This window comes from Ascaphus truei, unplaced genomic scaffold, assembly GCF_040206685.1.
Source record: "Ascaphus truei isolate aAscTru1 unplaced genomic scaffold, aAscTru1.hap1 HAP1_SCAFFOLD_206, whole genome shotgun sequence".
In the NCBI taxonomy this organism is placed as follows: Eukaryota; Metazoa; Chordata; class Amphibia; order Anura; family Ascaphidae; genus Ascaphus; species Ascaphus truei.
The window spans coordinates 498457-512559 of NW_027454968.1; the positions used below are offsets into that span (position 1 = coordinate 498457).

The 14103-nt window shown below is 52.8% G+C and overlaps 1 protein-coding gene across 1 annotated transcript; it reads left to right on the plus strand.

Moving 5' to 3' along the window:
* The first annotated feature begins 2048 nt into the window (after positions 1 to 2048).
* On the plus strand, positions 2049 to 11714 carry LOC142477233 (uncharacterized). Its single transcript, XM_075582229.1, has 2 exons — positions 2049 to 2334; positions 10819 to 11714. Exon 2 carries the CDS (start codon positions 10848 to 10850, stop codon positions 11712 to 11714), a length of 867 nt encoding a protein of 288 aa, XP_075438344.1. The 5' UTR covers positions 2049 to 2334; positions 10819 to 10847.
* Positions 11715 to 14103: the final 2389 nt, after the last annotated feature.

A 14103-nucleotide genomic window follows, 5' to 3' on the forward strand; every position in this document is an offset into this window, starting at 1 on the left:
CCCCATTAATTTCTCAGTGTTCAGGTGCCCATCGTGTGTTTCAAACTCTGCGATTAACCCCCCCCCCCACCCAAACCCATATCCTCCCCCCCCCCCCCGCCCCCCAAACCCATATCCTCCCTACGTGAGGAAGTGAGCACGAATCTCGGTTCTCTGAGAGTTTGGTTCTTGCTGTTGTTGAACAGGAAATGAGAGGGAGAGACTGAAAAAGGCAAGCTGAGACCAGCTTCAGCGCAGGCACAGTGCCATCAGTCCCGGCACTCCCCTACCTGCCTGCACACCCCTACCTCTCTCTCTCTCTCTCTCTCACACACACACACACACACTCTGCAACTCCACTCTCCTTCCCTATCAGTCCCGGCACTCCCCTACCTGCCTGCACACCCCTACCTCTCTCTCTCTCTCTCTCTCTCACACACACTCTGCAACTCCACTCTCCTTCCCTATCAGTTCCGGCACTCCCCTACCTCTCTCACACACACACACACACTCTGCAACTCCACTCTCCTTCCCCATCATTCCTGGCACTCCCCTACCTGCCTGCACTCCCCTACCTCTCTCACACACACACACACACACACACTCTGCAACTCCACTCTCCTTCCCTATCAGTCCCGACACTCCCCTACCTCTCTCACACACACTAGGACTCCACTCTCCTTCCCTATCAGTCCCGGCTCTCCCCTACCTCTCTCTCACACACACACTACAACTCCACTCTCCTTCCCTATCACTCCCCTACCTCTCACTCTGCTACTCCACTCACTCTCCTTCCCTATCAGTTCAGCGTTACACAGGAGTGTCCTGCATGCCGTTCTGCGTGTGTGCGCATCTACTAAAGCGAGGATGATGGAGCCCGACATCTCACATGCGGAGCAGGCATAACGCAGCTGAGACGACGCAGGTAGGACCACCTTTTTACACTCCGTATTTGGGGAAAACGGGTCGTCCGGGTTATTTATTTTCGAACTCTTTGCCGACGCGCTTCTTGCCAAACGCACTGCACTAGAGAACGCGCGCAGGAACTTGGGGTCGGCGCCCGTCCCAGACCGGCAAAAGTTGGCACGTCTTTTTTTTATGCTGTTGTTGTTTCGGACGTCAACCTTTTTTGGATGTTATCCCATGGAGGTCCCCGGATTTTGGAGGTTGGTTCCGGCCGGCGTGGTCAACTCCAGTCAACAACTGGGCCACTGATTCAGCCACCTGTGCTGAAGCAGGGATATCCTGAAGACCTGCGCAGTTGGGGGCTCTTGAGGACTGGAGTTGGCCACTCCATTGACAGTCAAGCACTGAGCCACCTGTGCTGAAGCAGGGCTATCCTGAAACCCCCGACCTGTTGTGGGGGCTCTTGAGGACTGGAGTTGAGCCCCCTGGGTTATGGCGAGATATGTATGGCAAGCCCCCGGTTCTGGAGGGGGTGACTTGGGGGGTGACTTTGTTTTGAGAAGGGTAGTGAAATGTTCAAGAAAAATCTGATCATATTGGAGCAGAGAGGTTGGAAACTCGTGGCTGACCTCTGACCTCTGGTTCATCAAAGCCCCCCCCCCAAAAAAAAAATCCGTTCCCGGAGGGGACTTTAAAACATCACAGGGTCTAAATAAGTATTCTCATTATTGGAGGAAATGAGAATCTGAGTCATATTTAAATCTAACGTCCGCACTAAACTCTGCCCATTTTTTTTTAACGTGTATTTTAATTTGTTGATGAAAGATATCGCGATAGCCCCTGATTAAGGATAATAGGCTAGTAGAGAAGGAGAAAAACTGGAAGAGCACTGCTGTAGGTATCAAAAAAGTAGAGAGGAGGGTGCGTATCCCATAAAGAGATTATTTATTGGTCATGGAAAAACAGGGCGATGGAGAACCCTACCAACGTTTCACGCTTCTCAGAGCGCTTTCTCAAGGTGTGAGATATAACGGGGAGCGGCGTGAGATATACCTTGAGAACGCGCTCTGTGACGCGGGAAACGTTGGTAGGGTTCTCCATCGCCCTGTTTTTCCATGACCAATAAATAATCTCTTTATGGGATACGCACCCTTATTTCTACTTTTTTGATACCTACAGTAGTGCTCTTCCAGTTTTTCTCCTTGTCTACTAGCCTACCCCTTGGACGGAAGCACACCTGGGGACAACATACCTTTGGACGGAAGCACACCTGGGGACCCCATACCTTTGGACGGAAGCACACCTGGGGACCCCTCACCCTTGGACGGAAGCACACCTGGAGACCCCATACCTTTGGACGGAAGCACACCTGGGGACCCCTCACCTTTGGATGGAAGCACACCTGGGGACCCCTTACCTGCGGATCGCATGGACTGTGCAGCACTCAGAGTGAGTCAGTCGCTTGCTACATGTTTTCCTGGTCAGGACTTTATTTAGACAATTGGTACGTTATAGGGGGTTATTATGCTCAATCTTCCTGGTGTTATTGTTAACTACAGCGTCACTTATTAGTGAGCTTACCATCCGGGACTGCAACCCAGTACCTGTCTTCTATCAAGTTTATGTTTAGGGGACCCCCCTACAAGTATCTGGTTATTCATTCATTCATTTATCCTACTGTTGGGGTCTTTAGCATTACGCAGTCACATGGTCTGTCTTAAAGATAATAGGGACTGGAAAGCTCATCTAAATAGTACCTGTTTATGTTGTAATGTATCACTCGGCAGCAACGCACAAAACAAAGGTATACAGGGATATACCTAATAAGTAACATTGGAAGGACGGTGACCCAGAGAGAAAGTGAGGGCAGATACAGGAGATATGTGTAAGGAAAGGTTAGACCCCTTGTTAGAAAGGAAAGGTATACAGGGATATACCTAATAAGTAACGTGGGAAGGACGGTGACCCAGAGAGAAAGTGAGGGCAGATACAGGAGATATGTGTAAGGAAAGGTTAGACCCCTTGTTAGACAGGAAAGGTATACAGGGATATACCTAATAAGTAACGTGGGAAGGACGGTGACCCAGGGAGAAAGCTGATGGCCATTACTGGGGTCAGGAAGGAATATATTCCCCTTATGAGACAGCTTTGGATAATGTGTCACTGTGGCTGTGTGTTTGCCTCCTCTGGGCCACCAAACTGTCATTACACAAATAGGGTAAGGTATCTGTCGCCTACATTTGGTATAGACAGCTGGTCCCATTAAGGTTTGGGGGTGTGGATGTTGGGGGGTGTTACATAGCGTTGGGACTGGTCCAGCCGCATAACTGGTCCCATTAAGGTTTGGGGGTGGGGATGTTAGGGGGTGTTACATAGCGTGGGGATTGGTCCAGCCGCACAGCTGGTCCCATTAAGGTTTGGGGGTGAGGATGTTTGGGGGTGTTACATAGTGTGGGGATTGGTGCAGCCGCACAGCTGGTCCCATTAAGGTTTGGGGGTGCGGATGTTAGGGGGTGTTACATAGCGTGGGGATTGGTCCAGCCGCACAGCTGGTCCCATTAAGGTTTGGGGGTGCGGATGTTAGGGGGTGTTACATAGCGTGGGGACTGGTCCAGCCGCACAGCTGATCCCATTAAGGTTTGGGGGTGAGGATGTTAGGGGGTGTTACATAGCGTGGGTGTTGGTGCAGCCGCACAGCTGGTCCCATTAAGGTTTGGGGGTGAGGATGTTAGGGGGTGTTACATAGCGTGGGGACTGGTGCAGCCGCACAGCTGGTCCCATTAAGGTTTGGGGGTGAGGATGTTAGGGGGTGTTACATAGCGTGGGGACTGGTGCAGCCGCACAGCTGGTCCCATTAAGGTTTGGGGGGGTGGATGTTAGGGGGTGTTACATAGCGTGGGGATTGGTGCAGCCGCACAGCTGGTCCCATTAAGGTTTGGGGGTGGGGATGTTAGGGGGTGTTACAAAGCGTGGGGATTGGTGCAGCCGCACAGCTGGTCCCATTAAGGTTTGGGGGTGCGGATGTTAGGGGGTGTTACATAGCGTGGGGATTGGTGCAGCCGCACAGCTGGTCCCATTAAGCTTTGGGGGCGTTAGGGGTGTTATATAGCGTGGGGACTGGTCCAGCCGCACAGCTGGTCCCATTAAGGTTTGGGTGTGTGGATATTAGGGGGTGTTACATAGCGTGGGGACTGGTGCAGCCGCACAGCTGATCCCATTAAGGTTTGGGGGTGAGGATGTTAGGGGGTGTTACATAGCGTGGGAATTGGTGCAGCCTCACAGCTGGTCCCATTAAGGTTTGGGGTGTGTGGATGTTTGGGGGGTATGGATGTTTGGGGGGTATGGATGCTATGGTGTGTGGATATTTGGGGGTGGGGATGTTTATGGGTGCAGATGTTTTGGGGCGCGGATGTTTGGGGGGACCAGATACCAGGTAACAGACGATGCAGCCTAATGACTGCCTATAGCACAGATGTACGCCCCTGCGACGTTACCAGTGACACACAGAAACCCCTCGCCTTCCTGCGCCGGGCACCGCTCTCACACAGGAACCCCTCGCCTTCCTGCGCCGGTTCCTGCGCCGGGCACCGCTCTCACACAGGAACCCCTCGCCTTCCTGCGCCGGTTCCTGCGCCGGGCACCGCTCTCACACAGGAACCCCTCGCCTTCCTGCGCCGGTTCCTGCGCCGGTTCCTGCGCCGGGCACCGCTCTCACACAGACACTTCGCTGCTTGTTTCGTCTCCAACACAAAGCCGGAAAGCAGGAAGGCGCTGAGCGGACGGCGGCCACAGAGGTCAAACGGGATCGCAAATAGCCGACTGAGTGCAACACGGGTTAACCCCTTCACTGCTGGTAGCACTGCTGCAGAGCGGTGGATGTGCAACCTGTAGGAGAGGGCAGGGCCACTGTCACTCAAACGAGCGGACGCCCCAAAACGTGACAGCTGTCACTCAAACGAGCAGACGCCCCAAAACGTGACAGCTGTCACTCAAACGAGCGGACGCCCCAAAACGTGACATACTTGTCATCAGCAGGTTTTATAAAAGCCCGCCGACCCCAGAACCGTGCGCGCGCACAGAATATTCTCGCTGATCATTCAGCGTATATACGTCTGTTTATTTTTGGGGCGTCTGTGTATACGTAGATTTACTGTTCCTTCTTCGATGGCCTGAGGGCCCCGGGTAGCTGGGAGGCATTGTACGGCTTTGGCCCAGAAGGGGTTAAGTGTAGCTGGGTACCTCCTTTCTCGCGGGTTGGCCGCTGTGTGGGGGACTCTCCTCCGGCGCTGAAGGGGTTAATGAGACCAGCCCACGGCTGTCCCAGCAACAATGAGATGCGGCTTTCCGTTCGAGTGTCAGCTCTTGGGTTCAGGGACTGTCTCTGTAGCAATAACTGTGGTGCCAGCTGCCCCTCTCCTTGGACTCTGGCACTGTCCTGGGTGCGACCGCACCTCAAATATTCATACGCCCCCCCCCCCCCGCCCTTTTTATTACCTAGAGGAGAAGCAGGAGGTCTCACCGCCCAGCCACGTTAATTTCAGCTCTGGGGGACCCCGTGATGGTCAAGATACATCGGTACCATGCCCCGCAGGGGGAAACAAAATGGCCGCCGGAATCCCCTAGCATTACACAATAAGAAAAGGAGATGCCCCAGGACTCCACATTAAAGACAATATGACACTTGGTTTAAGCCAATAACACGAAGTAGAAGTATTGCGTGTCAAACAAGATGCTATACAAATTGTACATTGCTATAACAATAGATACTGTGTATACAAAAAGGACAATAACGATGAGAGGGAGGGGGCAGGTAAGGGGTAACACAAGGACTGGGAGGGGGTAGGTAAGGGGTAACATAAGGACAGGGAGGGGGTAGGTAAGGGGTAACACAAGGACAGGGAGGGGGCAGGTAATGGGTAACACAAGGACAGGGAGGGGGCAGGTAATGGGTAACACAAGGACAGGTAAGGACAGGGAGGGGGCAGGTAATGGGTAACACAAGGACAGGGAGGGGGCAGGTAAGGGGTAACACAAAGACAGGGAGGGGGTAGGTAAGGGGTAACACAAGGACAGGGAGGGGGTAGGCAAGGGGTAACACAAGGACAGGGAGGGGGTAAGTAAGGGGTAACACAAGGACAGGGAGGGGGCAGGTAAGGGGTAACAGAAGGACAAGGAGGGGGCAGGTAAGGGGTAACAGAAGGACAAGGAGGGGGCAGGTAAGGGGTAACACAAGGACAGGAGGGGAGGGAAAAGGGGACAAACGGTGGTAAAAGACAACAGTAAGAGAAATTTGGAGGGATGAGGGGGGCAACGTTTCGGGGCGGGTGCCCCTTCTTCAGGCCTGTTCCCATAGACCCCAAGGGCCTGCGGTACTTCCCTTACACCCTAGCAAATACTCCTCCCGCTGTTGGCATAAAAAGGGTCTGGATCATATAAAATCAAATAAATAACACATTACACAAGCCAATAAGAAGCCGCGACATCAGCCTTTGCGGCCCTCCCATTGGCCCGCGGGACGCAGGTGATTGTAAACGGTCTGGCTGTACCAGCGCCGGCGTTCCTGGTATTTGGGGAGCTAGGGGGTCCCCGGAACTGGAATAAATGGGGTTTAGTTCCAGGCCAGGACCCCCTACCTCCCAGCCATGTAAAAAAAAAACAAAAGAATGTAAGGGGGGTAACGGCTGCTTTCACATACGTCCCATACGTGGGGGGGAACCAGGTTTTCAACAGCAAAACACATGAAATCGCCTACAAATAAATATTATAAAGGTATCAGTGTTCCCATATAATGTTGTGTTATTGGTTTATTTTAGCTTCCTAACATAATACAAACTCTCCCCTCCACACTCTCCCCCCCCCCACCCTCTCACCCATCCTCCCTCCACTCTCTCCCCCACCTCCCTCCAATCTTCCCCCCACCTCCCTCCACTCTCTCACCCCACCTCGCTCCACTCTCTCCCCCACCTCCCTCCAATCTTCCCCCCACCACCCTCCACTCTCCCCCCCCCACCTCCTTCCACTCTCCCCCCCCCACCTCCTTCCACTCTCCCCACCCACCTCCCTCCACTCTCCCCCCCCCCACCTCCCTCCACTCTCCCCCCCCCCACCTCCCTCCACTCTCTCACCCCACCTCCCTCCACTCTCCCCCCCACCTCCCTCCACTCTCTCCCCCACCTCCCTCCAATCTCCCCCCCACCTCCCTCCAATCTCCCCCCCCACCACTCTCTCCCCCCCATCTCCCTCCCCCCCACCTCCCTCCACTCTCCCCCCCACACTCTCCCCCCCACCTCCCTCCACTCTCTCCCCCCCACCTCCCTCCACTCTCTCACCCCCACCTCCCTCGAATCTCTTCCCCCTCACCTCCCTCCACTCTCTTCCCCCTCACCTCCCTCCACTCTCTTCCCCCCCACCTCCCTCCACTCTCTTCCCCCCCACTCTCTTCCCCCCCACCTCCCTCCACTCTCTTCCTTCCCACCTCCCTCCACTCTCTACCCCCCCACCTCCCTCCACTCTCTTCCCCCCCACCTCCCTCCACTCTCTTCCCCCCACCTCCCTCCACTCTCTCCCCCACTTTCCCCCCCTCCACTCTCCCCCACCTCCCTCCACTCTCCCCCCCACCTCCCTCCACTCTCTTCCCCCCCACCTCCCTCCACTCTCTTCCCCCCTACCTCCCTCCACTCTCTTCCCCCCACTTTCCCCCCCTCCACTCCCCCCCCACCACTCTCCCCCCCTCCACTCCCCCCCCCCACCTCCCTCCACTCTCCCCCCCACCTCCCTCCACCAATTCTCTCTCCTCCATCTCTCACTCCCAAATTCGCTCTCTCCCCTCCATACCTCCACTCCCTCCCTCCCCCATTTTCTCTCATTCTCCCTTCCCTACCCACTATTCTGTCTCTCACTCCTTCCATTCTCTCTCCCCCACCTCCATTATTCCCCTCTCCATTCTGCTTCCTCCCCTCCTTACTCTCTTTCCCACTGCATCTTCTCTCTCCCCTCTCCTTCCTCCTCTCCCCATTTCCTCCTCCTCTCTCCCCTCTTCTCCCTACCTGCCCCCACCCCCCATCCTCCCCTTGCCTTCCTCTCTCACTCACCTTCCTTCCTCTCTCCATCCCTCACCCCGTCCCACCCCATCTCCCCTCACCACCCCACTTCCCCCTCTCCTCTTCCCTCACCCCCCTCTTCCCTCCCCTCACCTCTTACCTTCCCTGTCCCCTCTTACCTCCCATCCTCCTCCTCACATTCTCCAATTGGGGAAATTGATAAGTCACACATAAGCCTGAACCCAGACACACACTCCTGATCTTACGCACGCCTACCTGCCATCTCTTCCCCTGTAAATGGTGTTAACCCTCTCATTTAATACTGACCAACCTTAAATCTCACCCCATAAGTTAAGCATCCCAACAGCCTGCACTCACGGTCACTGTCCCACACTCAGTCACTCCTACCACCCTTGTGGCCAAGCCCTGCCATACACAGCACTTATTCCCTCACCTGCTGTCTCTGAGTTCCCCATCAAACCTCTCAGAGTGTAAGCTCTTCGGGGCAGGGATTTCCTTTCCTACTGTCTGATTTTGCTGCGCTTATTGTATTATTATAATTCCCTGTGCTGTATTCTCTGTGAAGCGCTGAGTACACTTTTGGTGCTATATAAATAAAGACATACAATACAATACAAAACACACAGACGTTGTAAGCGAATCGTTAAGATCCCACAAACCATGCCTTTTAAAAATAAGAACGGGGACGCAAATTAACAGGACAGCCGCCGCCGGCTCTGTTTGCGCAGTGGGGAGTTGGGTACACAGGTGGGACCTTACCTATACTAATACTGGCTGTGGTCCTCTCTTCCTTAAGTGTACACACAGGGGTCAGTGACTCCCTCCCGAGAATACACACAGGGGTCAGTGACTCTCTCCCGAGTATACACACAGGGACCAGTGACTCTCTCCCGAGTATACACACAGGGACCAGTGACTCTCTCCTGAGTGTACACACAGGGGTCAGTGACTCTCTCCCAAGTATACACACAGGGGTCAGTGACTCTCTCCCAAGTGTACACACAGGGGTCAGTGACTCTCTCCCGAGTGTACACACAGGGACCAGTGACTCTCTCCCGAGTCTACACACAGGGGTCAGTGACTCTCTCCCGAGTATACACACAGGGGTCAGTGACTCTCTCCCAAGTGTACACACAGGGACCAGTGACTCTTTCTCCCGAGTATACACACAGGGGACAGTGACTCTTACTCCCGAGTGTACACACAGGGGTCAGTGACTCTCTCCCAAGTGTACACACAGGGGCCAGTTACTCTCTCCTGAGTATACACACAGGGGTCAGTGACTCTTACTCCCAAGTGTACACACAGGGGTCAGTGACTCTCCCGAGTATACACACAGGGGTCAGTGACTCTCTCCCAAGTGTACACACAGGGGTCAGTGACTCTCTCTCCTGAGTCTACACACAGGGGTCAGTGACTCTCTCCCGAGTGTACACACAGGGGCCGGTGACTCTCTCTCCCGAGTGTACACACAGGGGTCAGTGACTCTCTCTCCCGAGTATACACACAGGGGTCAGTGACTCTCTCCCGAGAGTACACACAGGGGTCAGTGACTCTCTCCCGAGTGTACACACAGGGGTCCAGTGACTCTCTCTCCCGAGTGTATACACAGGGGTCAGTGACTCTCTCCCGAGTGTACACACAGGGGTCAGTGACTCTCTCCCGAGTGTACACACCGGGGTCAGTGACTCTCTCCCGAGTGTACACACCGGGGTCAGTGACTCTTTCCCGAGTGTACAGACAGGGGTCAGTGACTCTCTCTTCCGAGTGTATACACAGGGGTCAGTGACTCTCTCCCGAGTGTACACACAGGGGTCAGTGACTCTCTCTCCCGAGTATACACACAGGGGCCGGTGACTCTCTCCTCCCAGCACAGTCCAGCTCCCGTGCCCTCTCTGAGGCGCCCACGGCAGCTCCCGCGATTCCTGTTTAGTTTAGGGTGTCTCCTCAGTTTTTAGTCTGACTCATTCTTGCTTCAGGTCCCGTGATCACCCAAAGTCTCTCCCTTATCCCGTGTTCCCTGTTCCCCAGGCTGCCGATCGGGCTAATTGTAGTTTGACTGGAAATGTTTGTTTTCATAACACTGAATTTCATTAAATCCCGCATCCAACTGAGAGAGAAGAGGGGAGCACACCTGTGGGAGCCCTGCTCTGTGCAGTTGGAGAGTCATTTTCATTCCTCTGCTAGCCGCTTCTGACCGTTGGGTAAGGCCCCCTTGACTCCCTGTGCCTCAAAAGATAGTCAGCTCTTAGGCTTAAGGTCTGTAAATTGGGCTTTTGTTAGGTGCTGCGTACACCGTCATAAGAGGATACATCTTTATTTGTTGTTAAGGTCCATGGGTCGGGGTCAAGATTGGGTTGAAACATCAAATATTGTGTTCTCTGTGCGTGGAGGTGACATCCACTCTCTCTCCCCCGCCCCCCTCTCCCGAGGGTGGGCATGTGTAGTAAATACAAACTAAAGATTTTCCTGTAAACCTCAAAATATGAAGAGTAAGACGGTGATGTGGGTGACGTTCTTTGCCGTGAAGTCATACGTTGGTGGCCACCTCTCCATCTTCGGAGCCCGACCTCCTGAACGATCTCATTACCTGAAGGTTGGCAGACGGAACGTGTGTTTCGTTGGATACCGTTATGAGACCTGTTTGCCAATATTGCTTCCCCCCCCCCTCTCCTGAATTCAAACTATGCCAGATATGTATACACATGCCTCTTCTTGCCAAGAGAAGCAGCTCAGTTCCTCTGAATATTGTATTGGGGAAAGTCAGCTACTTCTATTTTTGGGAGCTATACTAAGACCTGCAGACCTTATTTTGTACCTGTAAATTAACCTTGGCTCCTGTGGCAATAATCCATGTTTAATTTCTTTCCAGGTGACATCTGGACACTTGGGGGGGACATCATGTTGCCAATCGGGATGCAGTCACCTGGATTTGTGGACAAGGAGTTTGTGCTGGTGGAGCATGAGTTTGAGTACACAGCTAAGGATGGGAGAGTCATCTCTATAAAACCCAATGAGAGATACATCCTTCTGAAAAGGACAAATGATCACTGGTGGCACGTGTGTCCCAGTAACCAGGCTAGACCTTTTTATATCCCAGCTAAATATGTCAAAGTCCTATCCTCAACCACCCTTCCCACCAACGGGGCTCAGCCCATCAGGGACCACTCGAAGGATGTGCTTGGACATGTACCTGCTACCCAGTACAGCTACACGTTTCTGCCATCGGATGAGCTGGTCAGCTCCAGCGACACCCTGTCCACATCCAAGGTGAAGCTTGTCAATGCCATGTCGTTGAGCTCATTGCTCTCTGTATTAGACATTTCTGTGGTGTCTGATCACCCAGACAAAGACGCCGTGCAAATACCAGCCAAGGAGCAAGCCAACTCCAGCTCCACATTCAGTCCCATCTTGAGAACATTCAACAATTCCAAGAAGATGGTGAACTCTAACAAGCGCATCAGCTTTGTGTGCTCCCCATACCCTCCGACAAACATCAGGCCCACACAATCTCTGAATGACCTGGTGCAGCTCAGTCCCGAAGCCTCGGTCTGTAGGCCTCCTCCACCTGGATCTCACCAACAACAGCGCCATGTGCCAAGTGGCTACCACAATGTGCTTCTCACCGAACGGGGTGTTCTCGAGCAGAGGCAAGTGGCAGGGTCCCAGGCAAGAGCCCCGCCCGCGGCTCAGGTACAGTACCAAAACTGTATTTGTAACTGCATGGTATCTGTACACCATTGTGTATGTGTCGAAAGAGTCTTCTAGGAAAATGTCTGGTCACTCGGGGGCAGCTGGTCTCTTTCTTGGCCTTCATCACCTGTAACACACAGACAGCATCGTACGTTTACACATCCAGATTCTGGGAGTCTAAGATCTTACATGTGTACATCAATTATATATATATATATTATTAATTTTAATTTGTATTCATTCACTGGAGAATCCGCATGCACAGAACTTTCACCAAGACACAACGTGAATTTATTGAAGCTGTCTCAAGGCTCAATGGGGTTTATTCTGTAAGCGCTGAACTGCGCGATCTGCACGGAAAACCCCATTCAAGTCAATGGGGGCTTTCCGTGAGGAGCGCGCGGTTCTGCGCTAACGGAGCTTACAGAATAAGCCCCAATGTCTCACACCTTGAGGAAGGTCCTGGACGTGGCTGAAAACGTCTACTCAACACATTCCCGTTTGCCCGGAGGAAAGTATTGTGCGTCGATTCTTCTGTGAATACATTGCCCACAATCATAAGGAGCACCCGGGGCAGATGAACATTGGCGTAGGCGCCCGTCACAATATATATGTATATATATACAGTGTTCGACAAACCTATACATTTGCTCGCCCCGGGCGAGTGGATTTAACATCGTGGCGAGCTCCTATTGGCCCAAGCAGCACACGTGTGGTATAGGTGGCGAGTAGATTTTTTGGTGATTTGTCGACCACTGTATATATATAAATATATATATATATAAACACAAAAAATAGAGATATCTGCATCACTCTAAATAATATGTAAGTATATCAGCAATACTTTGCATCCTATAGGGTGCACACGGAAGAATATCTATAGAAACTAAGTCTGCAGCGCTCGCTCAATGATAAGGAAATGTTTTTATTCCATCCGTAATCAAAAAGATAAAACGTCGGCGACGTATTGGACAATAAAGTCCTTTGTCAAGCTACACACACACACACACCAATGGTATTGTTACACGCCAACGGGGGGGCAATAGGGCCGTAGCCCCTTTTCCCCACACGCGGCGAATGCCGTTATGATGGCGTATTGCCCCCCCCCCCCCCGCTGCGCCGGTTCTCCGGCTGCTGTCTCCATGCCTCCCTTTTGGATGGGTATCTCTGCGGGGCGTGGATCTCTCTGCCTGGTGTCTGATATTAGGGTTGTTGCACGTGTTGTGTCACCGTATCCTTCCCTGTCTCTGGTTCCGCGGGCAATGCTGAGGTCCAGTTGACACATCTATGTGGGGACGTCCGATGACAGTGGCAGTTATTGGGCACGGCTCTGTATCTACTCTCCGTCTCCTTTGAAATGATTTAGGGCCCTGCACAGTATGTCCTGTTGCGGGGTGGGACGCTCTCGGTGTGTATGCAGCTTCTGAGGGTTTGTGACGGCTGCCTCTGTTCTTACCTCGGTTGGATCTGCGATTTCCCAGGACTTTGTCATGTTCTGCACTATTATAGTGATGGGGAGGCAGTGGGAGGTTGTTGTGACACACTGATGCACACACACCCACACACATGAACATGCACACTGGCACACGCACTCTGGCACATGGACACTGGCACACGGACACAGGCACACACACTGGCACATGAACATTGCACAATGGCACACACACTCTGGCACACGGATACAGGCACACACACTGGCACATGAACATTGCACAATGGCACACACACTCTGGCACACGGACACAGGCACACACACTGGCACATGAACATTGCACAATGGCACACACACACTGCCTGCAACACACACTGGCACACTGGCACTTACACATGCACACACTTTGACAAACGCACACTTACTGACACACACACACTGACACCCACATTCATGCAAACACACACACACAGATACACACAAACACACACTCTGAGACACACACCCACCCCTGTATATCCTAACATTTCCTCTGCCACACACTACACGCGTGATGTTGCAATGCGCCAGGCAGTTTCCAGACCAGTTTCGAGGGCTCGTAAACCTTAGGAATAAATGACAGCTTCTGATTGGCCGCCTCCCAAGTGGAGAGATTCCTTTGGCCTTTGTCAGGAGCCCCAAATCCCCGGGAACGCAGTGACATGAGCCTGACACAGCGCCGTATCTCTCTCTGATAAACCCTTTCCCATTATAACGCCTTTAATAACACGGAATACGTGGAAAAGCTGATGATTAAATAGTTGTTAGATAAATAATTAGAATTATTTAGATATTAATATTAGGTCCTCTACAGTTAAACAGATGTCAGCGAGGGGCGATCAGAACCCGATGTGGTGAGCCCAGCTTTAAAACACATGTACGCATCAAATCAATTCCACATATAAGTATAAATAAATACAAACCATAGAGATTAAAAAGTCCAATCGTGCGGTGCTGCTGTCTTTGGTGCGTGTGGGAGGGTTGGGGCGTCAG